The sequence below is a fragment of the Bombina bombina genome, chromosome 7, assembly GCF_027579735.1.
Source record: "Bombina bombina isolate aBomBom1 chromosome 7, aBomBom1.pri, whole genome shotgun sequence".
Lineage (NCBI taxonomy): Eukaryota > Metazoa > Chordata > Amphibia > Anura > Bombinatoridae > Bombina > Bombina bombina.
In genome coordinates, this window is record NC_069505.1 from 533,888,296 (window position 1) to 533,906,005 (window position 17,710).

The following is a 17,710-nucleotide window of genomic DNA, read 5'->3' on the forward strand; positions in this document are numbered from 1 at the left end:
TTAAGCTCCACGGGGGAGCAACAGGTTTAAACACAGGCTTAAATCTAACCAAAGCCTGGCAAAATGCCTGGACGTCTGGAACCTCTGCCAGACGCTTGTGCAAAAGAATAGACAGAGCAGAAATCTGTCCCTTTAAGGAACTATCTGATAATCCTATGTCCAAGCCCTCTTGGAGAAAAGACAATATTCTAGGAATCCTAACTTTACTCCATGAGTAAGTCTTGGATTCACACCAATAAAGATATTTACTTCATATCTTGTGGTAGATTTTCCTGGTAACAGGCTTTCGTGCCTGTATTAAAGTATCAATGACTGACTCGGAGAAGCCACGCTTTGATAGAATCAAGCGTTCAATCTCCATGCAGTCAGTCTCAGAGAAATTAGATTTGGATGATTGAAAGGACCTTGTATCAGAAGGTCCTGTCTTAGAGGCAGAGTCCATGGTGGAAAGGATGACATGTCCACTAGGTCTGCATACCAAGTCATGCGTGGCCATGCAGGTGCTATCAGAATCACCGATGCTCTCTCCTGTTTGATTTTGGCAATCAGTCGAGGGAGCAGAGGAAACGGTGGAAACACATAAGCCAGGTTGAAGAACCAAGGCGCTGCTCCAAACGCATCTATCAGCGTCGCTTCTGGGTCCCTGGACCTGGATCCGTAACAAGGAAGCTTGGCGTTCTGGCGAGACGCCATGAGATCCCACTCTGGTTTGCCCCAACGATGAATCAACTGAGCAAACACCTCCGGATAGAGTTCCCACTCCCCCGGATGGAAAGTCTGACGACTTAGAAAATCCGCCTCCCAGTTCTCCACGCTTGGGATATGGATTGCTGACAGGTGGCAAGAGTGGTACTCTGCCCAGCGAATTATTTTTGAGACTTCTAACATCGCTAGGGAACTCCTGGTTCCCCCTTGATGGTTGATGTAAGCCACAGTCGTGATGTTGTCCGACTGAAATCTGATGAACCTCAGTGTTGCTGAGGCCAAGCCAGAAGAGCATTGAGTATCGCTCTTAACTCCAGAATATTTATTGGAAGGAGTTTCTCCTCCTGAGTCCACGATCCCTGTGCCTTCAGGGAATTCCAGACTGCAACCCAACCTAGAAGGCTGGCATCTGTTGTTACAATTGTCCAATCTGGCCTGCGAAAGGTCATACCCTTGGACAGGTGTACCCGAGACAACCACCAGAGAAGAGAATTCTTGATCCAGATTTAGCAGAGGGGACAAATCTGTGTAATCCCCATTCCACTGACTCAGCATGCATAATTGCAGCGGTCTGAGATGAAGGCGCGCAAATGGCACTATGTCCATTGCCGCTACCATTAAGCCGATTACCTCCATACAGTGAGCTACCGAAGGGCGCGGAATGGAGTGAAGAACACGGCAAGCATTTAGAAGTTTTGATAACCTGGATTCCATCAGGCAAATTTTCATTTCTACAGAATCTATAAGAGTCCCTAAGAAGGAGACTCTTGTGAGTGGGGATAGAGAACTCTTTTCCTCGTTCACTTTCCACCCGTGCAACCTCAGAAATGCCAGGAACTATCTCTGTATGAGACTTGGCAACTTGAAAGCTTGACCCCTGTATCAGGATGTCGTCTAGATACGGAGCCACCGCTATGCCACGCGGTCTTAGAACCGCCAGAAGTGAGCCCAGAACCTTTGTAAAGATTCTCGGGGCTGTAGCCAACCCGAAGGGAAGAGCTATAAATTGGTAATGCCTGTCTAGAAAGGCAAACCTTAGAAACCGATGATGATCTCTGTGAATCGGTATGTGAAGGTAGGCATCCTTTAAGTCCACTGTGGTCATGTACTGACCTTCTTGGATCATGGGTAGGATGGTCCGAATAGTTTCCATTTTGAAAGATGGATCTCTGAGGAATTTGTTTAAGATCTTTAGATCCAAAATTGGTCTGAAGGTTCCCTCTTTTTTGGGAACCACAAACAGATTTGAATAAAAACTCTGCCCTTGTTCCGTCAGCGGAACTGGATGGATCACTCCCATAACTAGGAGGTCTTGCACACAGCGTAGGAATGCCTCTTTCTTTATCTGATTTGCAGATAGCCTTGAAAGATGAAATCTCCCTTGTGGAGGGGAAGCTTTGAAGTCCAGAAGATATCCCTGAGATATGATCTCCAACGCCCAGGGATCCTGAACATCTCTTGCCCACGCCTGGGCGAAGAAAGAAAGTATGCCCCCTACTAGATCTGTCGCCGGATAGGGGGCCGTTCCTTCATGCTGTCTTAGAGGCAGCAGCAGGCTTTCTGGCCTGCTTGCCTTTGTTCCAGGACTGGTTAGGTTTCCAGGCCTGCTTAGATTGAGCAAAAGTTCCCTCTTGTTTTGAAGCGGAGGAAGTTGATGCTGCACCTGTCTTGAAATTTCGAAAGGCACGAAAATTAGACTGTTTGGCCTTTGCTTTGGCCCTGTCCTGAGGAAGGGTATGACCCTTACCTCCAGTAATGTCAGCAATAATTTCCTTCATACCAGGCCCGAATAAGGTCTGCCCCTTGAAAGGAATGTTGAGTAATTTAGACTTCGAAGTCACGTCAGCTGACCAGGATTTAAGCCATAGCGCCCTACGCGCTTGGATGGCGAATCCGGAATTCTTAGCCGTTAGTTTAGTCAAATGAACAATGGCATCAGAAACAAATGAGTTAGCTAGCTTAAGTGTTCTAAGCTTGTTAATAATTTCAGTCAATGGAGCTGTATGGATGGCCTCTTCCAGGGCCTCAAACCAGAATGCTGCCGCGGCCGTGACAGGCGCAATGCATGCAAGGGGCTGTAAATTAAAACCTTGTTGAATAAACATTTTCTTAAGGTAACCCTCCAATTTTTTATCCATTGGATCTGAAAAAGCACAACTGTCCTCAACCGGGATATTAGTACGCTTTGCTAAAGTAGAAACTGCTCCCTCCACCTTAGGGACCGTCTGTAGTGGCGTCTATTGGAAACATTTTTCTAAATATAGGAGGTGGGGAAAAAGGCACCCCCGGTCTATCCCACTCCTTGCTAATAATTTCTGTAAGCCTTTTAGGTATAGGAAAAACATCAGTACACACCGGTACCGCATAGTGTTTATCCATCCTACACAATTTCTCTGGTACTGCAACTGTGTTATAGTCATTCAGAGCAGCTGATACCTCCCCAAGCAATACACGGAGGTTCTCAAGCTTAAATTTAAAATTAGAAATCTCTGAATCAGGTTTCCCCGAATCAGAGATGTCACCCACAGACTGAAGCTCTCCGTCCTCATGATCTGCATATTGTGACGCAGTATCAGACATGGCCCTTACAGCATCTGCGCGCTCTGTATTTCTCCTAACCCCAGAGCAATCGCGCTTGCCTCTTAATTCAGGCAACCTGGATAATACCTCTGACAGGGTATTATTCATGATTGCAGCCATGTCCTGCAAGGTAATCGCTATGGGCGTCCCTGATGTAATTGGCGCCATATTAGCGTGCATCCCCTGAGCGGGAGGCGAAGGGTCTGACACGTGGGGAGAGTTAGTCGGCATAACTTCCCCCTCGTCAGAATCTTCTGGTGATATTTCTTTTATAGTTAAAGACTGATCTTTACTGTTTAAGGTGAAATCAATACATTTAGTACACATTCTCCTATGGGGCTCCACCATGGCTTTCAAACATAATGAACAAGTATTTTCCTCTGTGTCAGACATGTTTAAACAGACTAGCAATGAGACTAGCAAGCTTGGAAAACACTTTAAACAAGTTTACAAGCAATATAAAAAACGTTACTGCACCTTTAAGAAACACAAATTTTGTCAAAATTTGAAATAACAGTGAAAAAAGGCAGTTACACTAACAACATTTTTACGTGTATGTAATAAGTTAGCAGAGCATTGCACCCACTTGCAAATGGATGATTAACCCCTTAATACCCAAAACTGAATAATAAAAGACAAAAACGTTTTTTTTTTTGTTTTTGTTTTTTTTTTTTTCAAACAGTCACAACAACTGCCACAGCTCTACTGTGGCTTTTTACCTCCCTCAAAAACGACTTTGAAGCCTTTTGAGCCCTCCAGAGATGTCCTGGATCATGCAGAGGGAAGCTGAATGTCTCTGTCAGTATTTTTAGCTGCACAGAAAAGCACTAAAAAAGGCCCCTCCCACTCATATTACAACAGTGGAAAGCCTAAGGAAACTGTTACTAGGCAAAATTCAAGCAAGCCATGTGGAAAAAAACTAGGCCCCAATAAGTTTTATCACCAAATACATATAAAAACGATTAAACATGCCAGCAAACGTTTTATATTACATTTTTATAAGAGTATGTATCTCTATTAATAAGCCTGATACCAGTCGCTATAACTGCATTTAAGGCTTTACTTACATTAGTTCGGTATCAGCAGCATTTTCTAGCAAATTCCATCCCTAGAAAAATATTAACTGCATATACCTTATTGCAGGAAAACCTGCACGCCATTCCCTCTCTGAAGTTACCTCACTCCTCAGAATATATGAGAACAGCCATGGATCTTAGTTACTTCTGCTAAGATCATAGAAAACGCAGGCAGATTCTTCTTCTAAATACTGCCTGAGATAAACAGTACACTCCGGCACCATTTAAAAATAACAAAGTTTTGATTGAAGAATAAACTAAGTATAAAACACCACACTCCTCTTACGACCTCCATCTTGGTTGAGGCTTGCAAGAGAATGACTGGATATGACAGTTAGGGGAGGAGCTATATAGCAGCTCTGCTGTGGGTGATCCTCTTGCAACTTCTTGTTGGGAAGGAGAATATCCCACAAGTAATGTATGATCAGTGGACTGGATACACTTAACAAGAGAAAAGATCCTAGTCTAAAGATCAAAGAACTGCCCAAGTAGTAATCAGCTCGGACTGGGGCCCCCAAACCTGGAACTGTATCCTGAAAACTAGGCACTCAGACAAGATGCCATGATATCCAACACCTGCTGACCCCATTTGAAAGCCAGGTAGGAGAAACATCCCGGATGGAGATCTGACTGCTCAGAAATTCGCTTCCCAAGTGTCCACCCCTGGGATATGGATAACTGACAGAGAGAAAGAACAAAACCGGGCCGAAGCCCACTGAGACTAGAACAGAAGAGACTGAAAGCTCGCTCTTCGTGGTAGGAATATGAAGAACAGACTCCACTAGAGTCCACACTCTGCTAATCATGTACCCTGGGCAGGTGATCCAGAGACAACCACTATAAAAAAGAATCCCTTGTCACCTGCTTCAAAGTTAAATGAGGAGATAATCTTGCATAGACTCTGTTCCATCGCCAGAGTATGCTCAACCGCACAGGTCTGAAGTGGAACGAATAAACAGAAAGTAAAGAGTCACAAGGTGACGCTCATGTGATCAACCTCTGAAGGATGAAAAGAGGAGTGGACCACACCAGGGATTGAACCTGCAGCCCTTGGGTCTGCACAGAGCTCAGCCACAGTGCCATAGCATGCTGAGCTATCTGTCCAGCTAACGACCAGTCCATCACCATCAGCCCGAATACTCCTATGTACTGAGCCACTGAGGGCCAAGAAGCGAGCTGAAGGTCCAAACCTTTAATGATAGACCTTTAGTTCCTGACCTCAGTCAGAAAAATCCTAATGGATGTAGAATCTGCTATGATTCCCAAAAAGCAACCCTTGTGTTTGAGACAAAGGAACACCTTTCCAAAGTCACTCTCCACCCGTGAGCTCACGGGAATAATAATACCAATTCCGTGGAAATCCTGCTTGCTGAAATAATGACACCTGGACTAGGATGGTAGCCAAAGAAGTCGTCATTGCAAAGCTCCATAAGAGCTAGGAACTGTGGCAAGACCGAAAGGAAGACCACGAATGGGAAGTGTTTGTCCATAAAGGCAAACCCAAAAACCCGAGACGAATCTTGTGAACGGCACAGGAAGGTACTTGATCCTGAATTTACCGTTGACATAAATTGACCCTCTAAAATCAAGGAAAAAAATGGACCAGATCCTGAATCCAAGTACTAATCAGGCCCGACCCTGCTTAGCTTCCGAGATCAGACTAGATTCAGCACCTTCAGGGTGGTGTGATCAAAGGCTTAATATTAGAACTAGAACAACCACCTCAGGTCTGAGATGTCTCTAAAGCAGCTTAAGGACGTCTCTCCCTTTGTCTGACCTAGAAGCAGAAAACAGCCTCTGAGAGGAAAACATTTGAGCTTGAAAACTAGAGCGAAAACAGAAGGCAGCCCCCTACAAGATCCATCTCAGACTGGAGCATGTTCCCCATTCTGTCTTTGATGCAACAGCAGGCTATGTGTTCATCAAAAGTTTAGTCATAGAACACATAGACACAAAAACAAGGCTCTAACCATAAGGTACCAAGAGCTGGAAAAAGAGCCACCTACACTCCCAATTTGATAACTGGAAGGGATAAAAGGAAATAAAAGAATTAGCCAATATGCCGTCACACCGGTGACGGTAGCAAAGTACACAGACGGTTGCCATTGGAAACCATGTCGTGAGGCCCATAACAAAGTTTAGTCCATTAGAACTATCCTCTAAGGATATTGAAGTTCACGTAGTGATGGAAACTACTCCTTCCCCGCAAAGGAATATCGTCCAGCCTTTTAGCTGATACGGCCATGGAAAACAGTGTTGTAAATAAAAGGAATGCCTAAGGCATCAATTCCATCTGAAACTGAAAGTCTCAGTAACATGGAGAAACCATTAGAATAGCAAGTCCTCCAGCAATGCATCAAATGCATGAAAAAATAAAGAAAGCATCCTAACCCTGAAGGGAGTTAGGACACGCAGGGCACTGCATGAGGGCCATAAAATTTCAATTAGAACCCATAGGAGAAATTTGTGGCCAATTGTTAACAGACTCCCCAACAGCAATTGCCGAAGGAGTAGGGTCAAAAGAAAAAATAATTTTGAACAAATCGTAATCAAATTTAAACATAGGACACGATACTGTACTTTTAAATACGAAAATGAACCCTATTCTTGAGTGCGTTTGTTTCATCCTCAGTCATAAAGGATGAACTAACAAAGAACAGCTGAAATACATTTAATACAATGCACACAGAAAAAGACGTTACTGTCTCCTTAATTCTGAAGCAACTTTTGTATGTGGGAATTTGCATCATCCTACGTCACCAAGGATGAGTTAATAAACAAAAAAACAGCCACAATTCCTGTAATAAAGTTTACCCAGAAAAAATGTTTACTGTCTCTTTAAATGTTAAAAGAGTGTTTTAATTCTGACGTGCAGAAACATCCAATAATAATATAAATATGGCTGTAACTAGACGTTGCTATGTACATTAAAAGCAAAGTCTCCGCAAAGAACCGCAGAGCACTGCTTGTGGGTCATAAATCATTTTGGACACTTTAAGTATTAAATTATGGCAGGGATTGACTGGTGTCACCAGACCCTTAACAGCCACCACTTTAGAAGGAGCATGTTAGTACAGGAAAATATGGTACTGTCTCTTTAAATTTTAAAAGAGAACATTTTTCCTGTGTATTAACCGCAGAAATATATTAAAAACCTAGCAACTGTAGCCAGGTCCGACCTGTTAGATGGGAGGCAGAGTATCTTGCCACAATCCGTACCCTTGCACCACAGGACCTCCATACTATGGCAACACAGGAAATAAACATGCCAGGCAGCAAATTTCAGTCCATTTTACCCCTCAGTAGCAAACCGCTAAGGTATCACTCCATGCAGGAAAACTGCGACAGGGAAGCATAGGCTACAGTCCAAATATGCGTATAACAATTGAAAGCATATCTCTTTGGACCTAACAGAAACTGAGCCATATAAAAGGGGAAACAGGACGCGTATCCTAAGGACCACCACACATGGATGGCGACATAACATATCTCCCGGTCGGCATGTATATTTATTGAACCGCCGGGAGATTTTGCAGACGCGTGCTAAAGAAAGTGTCCCCAAGAACCGCCCTGCATAGGCAGGTGCACAACAGTTAACTCCCGGGCGATATTGTAAAGTTAATACACTGACGGGAGTAAAAAAGGGAGCGCAAAGAAAATGGTGCTTGTCAAGGACCGCCCTTCGTGGGCGTTCACAGACAAAAGCATACAGGCAGCTCCCGGTCGGCATGGCTTGTGTAACCACCGGGAGAAGGGAGAGCATGTGAAAACACCTATTTACAACATTCACACAAAAAACTCTCAAGTAACCTTCTGTCATAGTCACGCCTAGACTTGAACCTGGTTCACAGTTTGCTGGTGTTGTTTCCCAGCCTGATGTTTAACCTACTCACCACCAGCTGGCTTTGCACATCGTACAGACATCTCCTCTCCCGGTCGGTATGTTTTCTTATGCAACCGCCGGGAGATGTGAAGATTGCCGCCATAACACATAAGAGTGAAAGTCATCCCCGTAAAACATACCCCTTAGGGAAAACAAGTATGTTCCTCTTTCATCTCCCGGGCTGCATGTTGTTTTAATATAACCGCCGGGAGAATATTTCTCTACAGAGGTATCCTAAAGAGTCTAAGCTCAAACGCGGCTTTGACGTTCTGTCTGACCCCTTTGAACAATTTGCTGTCTAAAATGTCTCCCCTGAAAGGAGAAAAAAAGTATACCTGAATAAAGAGCCCCATATTCTCTTTCTAAGGGCTGTTATTCCCAAATTGAGTGCCCAATATCTTCTGAGCCCTTGTCTTCTTCTTAAGCCCAGGAATAAAAATGGCACTTACCTCTTCATCTGCCGACAGCAAAGGCAGCTCCCAGGCGTGTGAAGTCCTACTGCTCACATGGACCTGAGGATGACAAGGAAAATACTGAGTAATATCCCTCAGATTTTTCCCCCGGATAGGGCAGCAACAGTAGATGGGAGGCGCAGTGAGAATTATGTCCCACAAGTTCCCATTGCCTTAAAGCCATCAAATGCTTCTCTTTTTTACTGAAGAGACTGATCTGGTCTAGGCTACACCCCAGCACAAAGTAGCACTCAGTGGCACTACTTTAAAAATAATAAACTCTTGATTGAAGATTCTAAACCAACACCTCACTTTACCTCTTCCTATCACTAACACAGGCAAAGAGAATGACTGGAGTGGGAGGGAAGGGAGGAGCTATATATACAGCTCTGCTGTGGTGCTCTTTGCCTCCCCCTGCTGACCAGGAGGCGATATCCCACAAGTAAGGATGAAATCCGTGGACTCATTGTATCTTGTAAAAGAAAAGAGAAAGATTTTAACAAGGGGTCATGATCTCAAGTTGAGGGGCAGTAGGATCAGAAGTAATTTGTGGAAACACTTTTTTACAGAAATTGATTCACGAAACAAAAAAATCTTTCATTAGAGGTTATAAGATCATAGACTATAAAGGAATATGGTGCCTTGCAAATGCCTAAGATTACCTAAGAATGAATGATACTGTAGAAAGGAATACAGGCAACTCAATGGGTCTTTTGGGTCTTAACCTCATTACCTGAATATCTGTCTGTTCTAAGAGTTGTGCCAGTTCAATCCAAGCCTCCAAGTCATCTGAGTTCTGTTCATTTATCTTCTTAAGATGGTTCTAAGTAATAAAACAAATCTCATGTTAGGACTATTGAAAATGAACTGATGTACAGAGTTATATTACAGTTTTTAAATTGTTTTATGACAGAAGTTAACAAACTTTTTGAAACTGACAAATTTATATTCACTTTATTAGCCCAACAGACATTTTAAAGCCAGTAAATTGTATTTTTATATAGATATAGGTCAAATAATCCAAAATGTTATGCCCCTTGGGGTAGAATTCTTGTAGTAATGGTTACCTGGAAAACCGAGGAGCAGGACAATGTTTTTATCAGTCAGGGAATCATTTTACATAGAAACATAGATATTGACGGCAGATAAGAACCATAGGCCCAGCAAGTCTGCCCGATATTACCTAACAGGATAAACTTATTTTACTTTGTAGGATAGCCTTATGCTTGTCCCATGCATTTTTAAAGTCCCCCACAGTGTTTGTTGCTACTACCTCTTGAGGAAGTTTATTCCATAAATCAATCACTCTTTCTGTAAAGTAGTGCTTCCTCAAATTACTCCTGAATCTACTACCTTTTAGCTTGAGCTCTTGACCCCTTGTTCTTGAATTTTCCATTTTATGTAAAATACCCACAGGCTCAGTTTTACTAAGCCCTTTAACATACTTGAAAGTTGCTATCATATCACCTCTTTCCCTTCTCTCCTCTAAGGTATACATATTTAGGTAATTGAGCCTATCGTGGTAAGTTTTATTTTTTAGACCATGTACCATTTTTGTAGCCCTCCTTTGCACAGATTCAAGTTTGTTAATATCCTTCTGAAGATATGGCTTCCAAAACTGAACACAATACTCAAGATGAGGCCTAACTAATGATCTATAAAGTGGCATAAGAACCTTAAACTATCTCTGCTGCAAATACCTCTACCAATACATCCAAGCATTCTGCTAGCCTTACTCGCTGCATTACTACATTGTTTACTAAGTTTTAAATCATCTGAAATAATAATTCCCAAGTCCTGTTCCTCACCTGTAACAGTCAGTAAAGTGTCATTGAGTCTGTAATTAACATAAGGATATATTAACATAAGGGTATATGTAGAAGATTTCAAAAAGTTTAGGAGCCAGAATATTAATCTGAGGAACTGTTGTTCTTTGACTCTTGATTTGCAAAGCCTTGTAATACTATATACACCTATTTCCGATATTTAACCCCTTAAAGACCAGCAAAATACCCTGTACGTCTCTGGTCTTTTTCTTTTTTTTTTACCTTTAATAACCACTTTATTATTTTTAATCAGATTAGATGGAAGCCATTTGAGATTCCCAAGACCATGGAAAAGAAGCAGTACTTTGTGTCTGTGAGTAGCGTTTATCCTTCATATTACACCATTTGCCCCACTGGTTACCCAACCTCATGACAAGCCGATATCACATGTAGGACTCCTCTGCTGTAATGAGCACATTCAGAGTCTCAGGAACATGGAACACTTGGCAACTTTCATATGTGATGTAAAAAATGATGCTTAAAGGGACATTATACACTCATTTTTTCTTTGCATAAATGTTTTGTAGATTATCTATTTATATAGCCCATAACGTTTTTATTTTTTTTTAAATGTATAGTTTTGCTTATTTTTAAATAACATTGCTCTGATTTTCAGACTCCTAACCAAGCCCCAAAGTTTTATGAGAATACCGTCAGCTACCTTCTCCAGCTTGCTTCTGTTTGTGTAAAGGATCTTTTCATATGCACAAGAAGGGGGAGGGGGGGTGTCTTATTTCCTACTTGCAGTGGGCTTTCCAGCTACCTTTTCAACAGAGCAAAACTGAGAGCTTCTAAGTAAGTTTTTTAAACAGGTTTATACTGGATTTTTATATCAGTATCTGTGAATCTTATTCTTTATAGTAATGTCTATTACATGCAGTTATATGAAAATGAGTATATACTGTCCCTTTAAATAAATCTCCTGTGATAGGCAAAGCTTTAGTAAATGACACTTGTGGATGATGTATAAAAGGCTGTATGTTATTGGGAAAAGAGGACATTTGTCAAGTGCCATTGTTTTAGTGTGACTGGTTATTCCTCTAATGCGTTCATTTTCAGGGGCTGGGCACACTGTGTGGGGCTGGGGACACCAGGTCACGCAATGGGATTGCTATCCATATCTACACCTGCAACACGCCCATGACTGACAGGTAATGAGTACTTAGCATTGTGAGTAAGCGCCTCTAGGGGATGCAAAACACGTCAGAGTTTTGCCCGTCTGTCACCCTGCGTGTCTGTGCTGTGTTTTAACATTTACTAATACATTTGAAGATTTTATTATACACCCCATTTGCAGTGCCTGCTCACTCATTTCATTAAACTTTCACTGCCAATGGGAGATTCACTTCATCCCAGATTGTTACTGACCAATAATCTATTATTGACCTTGCAGAATTGATCTGTATAAAATACTGGGGGGTTTTAAATGTAATTGAAACCCACATTTTTTCCTCTATTTTTTATATAGAGCATGTCATTTTTTTATTTTTATTCCCCCCCCAGTCCATTAGTTCATTGATATAGGTCTCTTTTGGACCTTGTTCATTGATGAGATCTGAGTACAAGGGTTAATATTAAACAAAAAATAAGATAGACATATAATAACACAAAGAAGAACTGCATCTAGAGGAAAAGATAACATTTCAATGGCATAATAAATTAAGTTATGTAGATGCATGGGCCAGATCTAGGTACATAGTTAATGCAAACACAATATCAGAGAGACTGAAAAAAGGTGATACTATTTAAAGGGACACTCAGGTTAAATTAAAATTTCATGATTCAGATAGAGCATGTCATTTTAAACAACTTTCCAATTTACTTCCATTAAAAAAATGTGCACAGTCTTTTATATTTACAATTTTTGAGTCACCAGATCCTACTGAGCAAGTGCAAGAATTCACAGACTATACGTATATGCATTTGTGATTGGCTGATTACTATCACATGGTACAAGGGGAGTGGAAATATACATAACTTTGACATTTGTTATAAAAAAATCTACTACTCATTTTAAGTTCAGACTAAGTGGTATTGCATCGTCTTGTTATCTTGCATTTGTTGATTATGCAAATCTAATGTGTTGACTGGTCCTTTAAGCACTCAAGTAGGACCCTAACTGTTTAGTTATAACTAGGGTATTTGACCACATGAGGAAATTAAAACGTAAAACTTTATTAGAGTGAATTAAAACAATGGGTGATTAAAACTAAAATGCTAGAGGGGCGGAGCCAACTACAAGACTGACTGGTCGCACAGGACCGGAGCTCCCACTACAAAATAGCTTTTTTCCCAGCAAAAACCCCCTTTTAATGTGGCAAATTCTTCTAAATTCATGCTATATACTCTCTTAGATATACTACCTCTTTAAACCTCTATATTTTTTTTTTTTCTTTTGTCCTTTTTTTTGCTCATTTTCTATACCTCAGAGGATTGGGTCTATCTCTAACCTTCAGCCCTCCTTCACGCTTATGGACTGGCGATATTGCGCTACGGAGCGCTGAACAGATATCTTACCTCCTTCCCCCTGACTGTCTCAATCTCTCCGGTGGCTCCAGTAACAAACTGGAGACCGGGGAGTCCCCGGCACAACATCTCTCGAGACTTCAGAGGCCCGCAGTGCTCTGGAAGTAAAGCCCGGGAACGGCGGCCATCTTGGATTCTACAGCCGCACTGTGTTCAGTACCTGAGAAGGGGATAGGCAGAGCCGTGTCACCCGGAGCACCATCTACAAGCAATCGGTAGGCTGAGAGACGGCCTTCATACCGCTGGGACTCTTGAGGATCCATCCTCCCCAGGTAATCTTGCTCCGGAGTCTTCTGTACAGCCCCACAGCTCTCTAACCACTGATCCTATCACACAAGCCTGACTGAGGCCTGAATTAGATACTGACGGATCTCCCAAAAAAAAGACACCGGGCACAAGTAAGCACCCTTGCCCATATTTAACAGTTTACCTGTGCTGCCAGCCCCAGAACACACACGGCCAAATTTTACTCTGGGAGCAAGAACTCCTCCTAACAGTATAACACTGCACAGGATATTACACAGCAGGCCCAGCACCCTGGTTTACACAGATACTCTAGCACAAATTCAGGCACTCTTTCTTTTGTACCATAAGCCATAATCTACATCTGGAGATCTCCACATCAGCCTGAAGCCTTATTATAGATATTTAACTCCACGAGCGTGGGCTGGGGTGACAAGATCTCTTTTTGCTTCACACAGTTTGAGCCCTTACACCCTCCTGGGTAAACTCTACACAGATTACGATCTCACAGAACAGGTCATCTACATAACCTATTCCAACAGACACGGCTCTAAGTCACCACTCTGGTCTGACCTGCAGAACTTTAGCTGGTGACTTTTGAGAGGGGAACAGGGAGGGAGAAAGAAAAAAGGAGAAAGAAGGAAAGAAAAAAGGGGGGAGAGAAAGGGAGAGGAAGGAGGAAAAAAGAAAAAAAAAACAGAATTTATGCTTACCTGATAAATTACTTTTTCTTACGGTGTATCCAGTCCACGGATTCATCCTTACTTGTGGGATATTCTCATTCCCTACAGGAAGTGGCAAAGAGAGCACACAGCAGAGCTGTCCATATAGCTCCCCCTCAGGCTCCGCCCCCCCAGTCATTCGACCGACGGTTAGGAGAAAAAGGAGAAACCATAGGGTGCAGTGGTGACTGTAGTTTTACAAAAATAAATTTGAACCTGACTTAATTGCCAGGGCGGGCCGTGGACTGGATACACCGTAAGAGAAAGTAATTTATCAGGTAAGCATAAATTCTGTTTTCTCTTACATGGTGTATCCAGTCCACGGATTCATCCTTACTTGTGGGATACCAATACCAAAGCTTTAGGACACGGATTAAGGGAGGGAACAAGTCAGGCAACCTAAACGGAAGGCACCACTGCTTGCAAAACCTTTCTCCCAAAAATAGCCTCTGAAGAAGCAAAAGTATCGAATTTATAAAATTTGGCAAAAGTATGCAGTGAAGACCAAGTCGCTGCTTTACAAATCTGTTCAACAGAAGCCTCATTCTAGAAAGCCCATGTGGAAGCCACAGCTCTGGTGGAATGAGCTGTAATTCGTTCAGGAGGCTGCTGTCCAGCAGTCTCATAAGCCAATCGGATAATGCTTTTCAGCCAAAAGGAAAGAGAGGTAGCAGTAGCTCTTTGATCTCTCCTCTTACCAGAATAGACAACAAACAATGATGATGTTTGTCTGAATCTTCAGTTGCTTTTAAATAGAATTTTAAAGCACGAACCACATCAAGATTGTGTAATAGTCGTTCCTTCTTAGAAACTGGATTAGGACACAGAGAAGGAACAATGATTTCCTGGTTAATATTCTTATTAGAAACCACTTTAGGAAGAAAACCAGGTTTGGTACGCAAAACTACCTTATCTGCATGGAACACCAGATAGGGTGAATTACACTGCAAAGCAGACAATTCTGAAACTCTTCGAGCAGAAGAGATAGCTACCAAAAAACAAAACTTTCCAAGATAATAACTTAATATCTATGGAATGTAAAGGTTCAAACGGAACCCCTTGAAGAACTGAAAGAACTAAATTTAGACTCCATGGAGGAGCCACAGGTTTATAGACAGGCTTGATTCTGATTAAAGCCTGTGCAAACGCTTGAACGTCTGGTACTTCTGCCAGACGCTTGTGTAACAGGATAGACAGAGCAGATATCTGTCCCTTTAAGGAACTAGCTGACAATCCTTTCTCCAATCCTTCTTGGAGAAAGGACAATATCCTGGGAATCCTAATCTTACTCCACGAGTAACCCTTGGATTCACACCAACAACGATATTTCCGCCATATCTTATGGTAAATTTTCCTGGTGACAGGCTTTCTAGCCTGGATCAGAGTATCTATAACTGATCCAGAGAACCCACGCTTAGATAGAATTAAGCGTTCAATCTCCAAGCAGTCAGTTGCAGAGAAACTAGATTTGGAAGCTTGAATGGACCTTGTATTAGAAGATCCTGCCTCAATGGCAGTGTCCATGGTGGAACAGATGACATGTCCACTAGGTCTGCATACCAAGTCCTGCGTAGCCACGTAGGCGCTATCAAAATTACTGAAGCCTTCTCCTGTTTGATTCTGGCTACCAGCCGAGGGAGAAGGGGAAACGGTGGAAAGACATAAGCCAGATTGAAGGACCAAGGCGCTACTAGAGCATCTATCAATGCCGCCTTGGGGTCCCTGGACCTGGATCCGTAAAGAGGAAGTTTGGAGTTCTGACGGGACGCCATCAGATCCAATTCTGGAATGCCCCATAGCTGGGTCAGCTGAGCAAAAACCTCCGGGTGGAGTTCCCACTCCCCCGGGTGAAAAGTCTGACGACTTAGAAAATCCGCCTCCCAGTTGTCTACTCCTGGGATGTGAATTGCAGATAGATGGCATGAGTGATCCTCCGCCCATTTGATGATCTTGGATACTTCCTTCATCGCTAGGGAACTCTTTGTTCCTCCCTGATGATTGATGTACACTACAGTCGTGAAGTTGTCCGACTGAAATCTGATGAATTTGGCCTCCGCTAGTTGAGGCCATGTCTGGAGCGTGTTGAATATTGCTCTCAGTTCCAAAATGTTTATCGGGAGAAGAGATTCTTCCCAAAACCATAGGCCCTGAGCTTTCAGGGAGTCCCAGACCGCACCCCAGCCTAGCAGACTGGCATCGGTCGTGACAATGATCCACTCCGGTCTGCGGGAGCACATTACCTGAGACAACCACCAGAGAAGAGAATCTCTGGTGTTCTGGTCCATTTGTATTTGAGTAGACAAATCTGCATAATCCCCATTCCACTGTTTGAGCATGCACAGTTGCAGTGGTCTGAGATGAATTCGGGCAAAAGGGACAACGTCCATTGCAAAAACCATTAATCCGATTACCTCCATGCACTGAGCAACAGAAGGCCGAGGAATGGAATGAAGAACTCGGCAAGTAGTTAAAAACTTTAACTTTCTGACCTCTGTCAGAAATATTTTCATTTCTACCGAGTCTATTAGTGTTCCCAGGAAGGGAACCCTTGTGAGCGGGGACAGAGAACTTTTTTCTACGTTCACCTTCCACCCGTGAGACCTTAGAAAGGCCAGAACAATGTCCGTATGAGCCTTGGCTCTGTGAAAAGACGACGCCTGTATTAAGATGTCGTCTAGGTAAGGTGCTACTGCAATGCCCCGCGGTCTTAGTATCGCTAGAAGGGACCCTAGCACCTTTGTGATCTTTGTGGATAGGAATATGTAGGTATGCATCCTTTAGATCCACGGTAGTCATATATTGACCTTCCTGGATCATCGGCAAGATTGTCCGAATGGTTTCCATTTTGAATGATGGAACTCTGAGGAATTTGTTTAGAATTTTTAGATCCAGGAATGGCCTGAAAGTTCCTTCCTTTTTGGGAACTACAAACAGGTTTGAGTAAAAGCCCAGTCCTTGTTCTGCAATTGGAACTGGGTGTATCACTCCCATCTTTAGAAGATCTTCTACACAGCGTAAGAACGCCTGTTTCTTTGTCTGGTCTGAAGACAAACGAGAAATGTGGAACCTTCCCCTTGGAGGAAAGTCCTTGAATTCTAGAAAATACCCCTGAGCAACCATTTCTAATGCCCAGTGATCTGGAACATCTCTTGCCCAAGCCTGAGCAAAGAGAGAAAGTCTGCCCCCTACTAGATCTGGTCCTGGATCGGGGGCTACCCCTTCATGCTGTCTTAGTAGCAGCTGCAGGCTTCTTGGCCTGTTTACCCTTGTTCCAGTTTTAAAAATTAACGTAGTGAGATACTTTAGAAATATAATACATATTCGGTCCCCAACATAATTATTCCTAATAAACAGGAGGAAATAAGTTTTCCCTTTTTATACTAATTGATAGGGTGGGGGGTGCTCAATATCCTGGATAAATATAGAAATATTATATAGAAAAAAATGGATATAACAGAGCACTCAAATGGTACTAGTAATTAATGGTTTTATATGATGAGTTTGCAGGATAGGGTAATATAAAACATAACTTTTAATATTTGTTAAAATTAAAATATATTGTGACAAACATTCACACAATCAGGTGTATATAAAAACATTTAAAATAAATGATAAATGCTGAGATACCCGGTATTAACTATTAACAGAGTGTTAAGTGGGTAGGTCTGGCAAGGAAGCACCATAAAATGCTCACGGA

The 17,710-nt window shown here is 42.4% G+C and overlaps 1 protein-coding gene across 1 annotated transcript in view; it reads right to left on the reverse strand.

The window, feature by feature from the left end:
- Nucleotides 1-17,710, reverse strand: part of LOC128636500 (RNA polymerase-associated protein CTR9 homolog) — a 741,649-nt gene that overhangs the window by 482,765 nt on the left and 241,174 nt on the right. Inside the window, exon 10 of the mRNA XM_053689508.1 lies at nucleotides 9,430-9,519. Within this exon, the coding sequence (XP_053545483.1) occupies nucleotides 9,430-9,519 (90 nt within the window). The remainder of the gene's footprint in view (nucleotides 1-9,429; nucleotides 9,520-17,710) is intronic.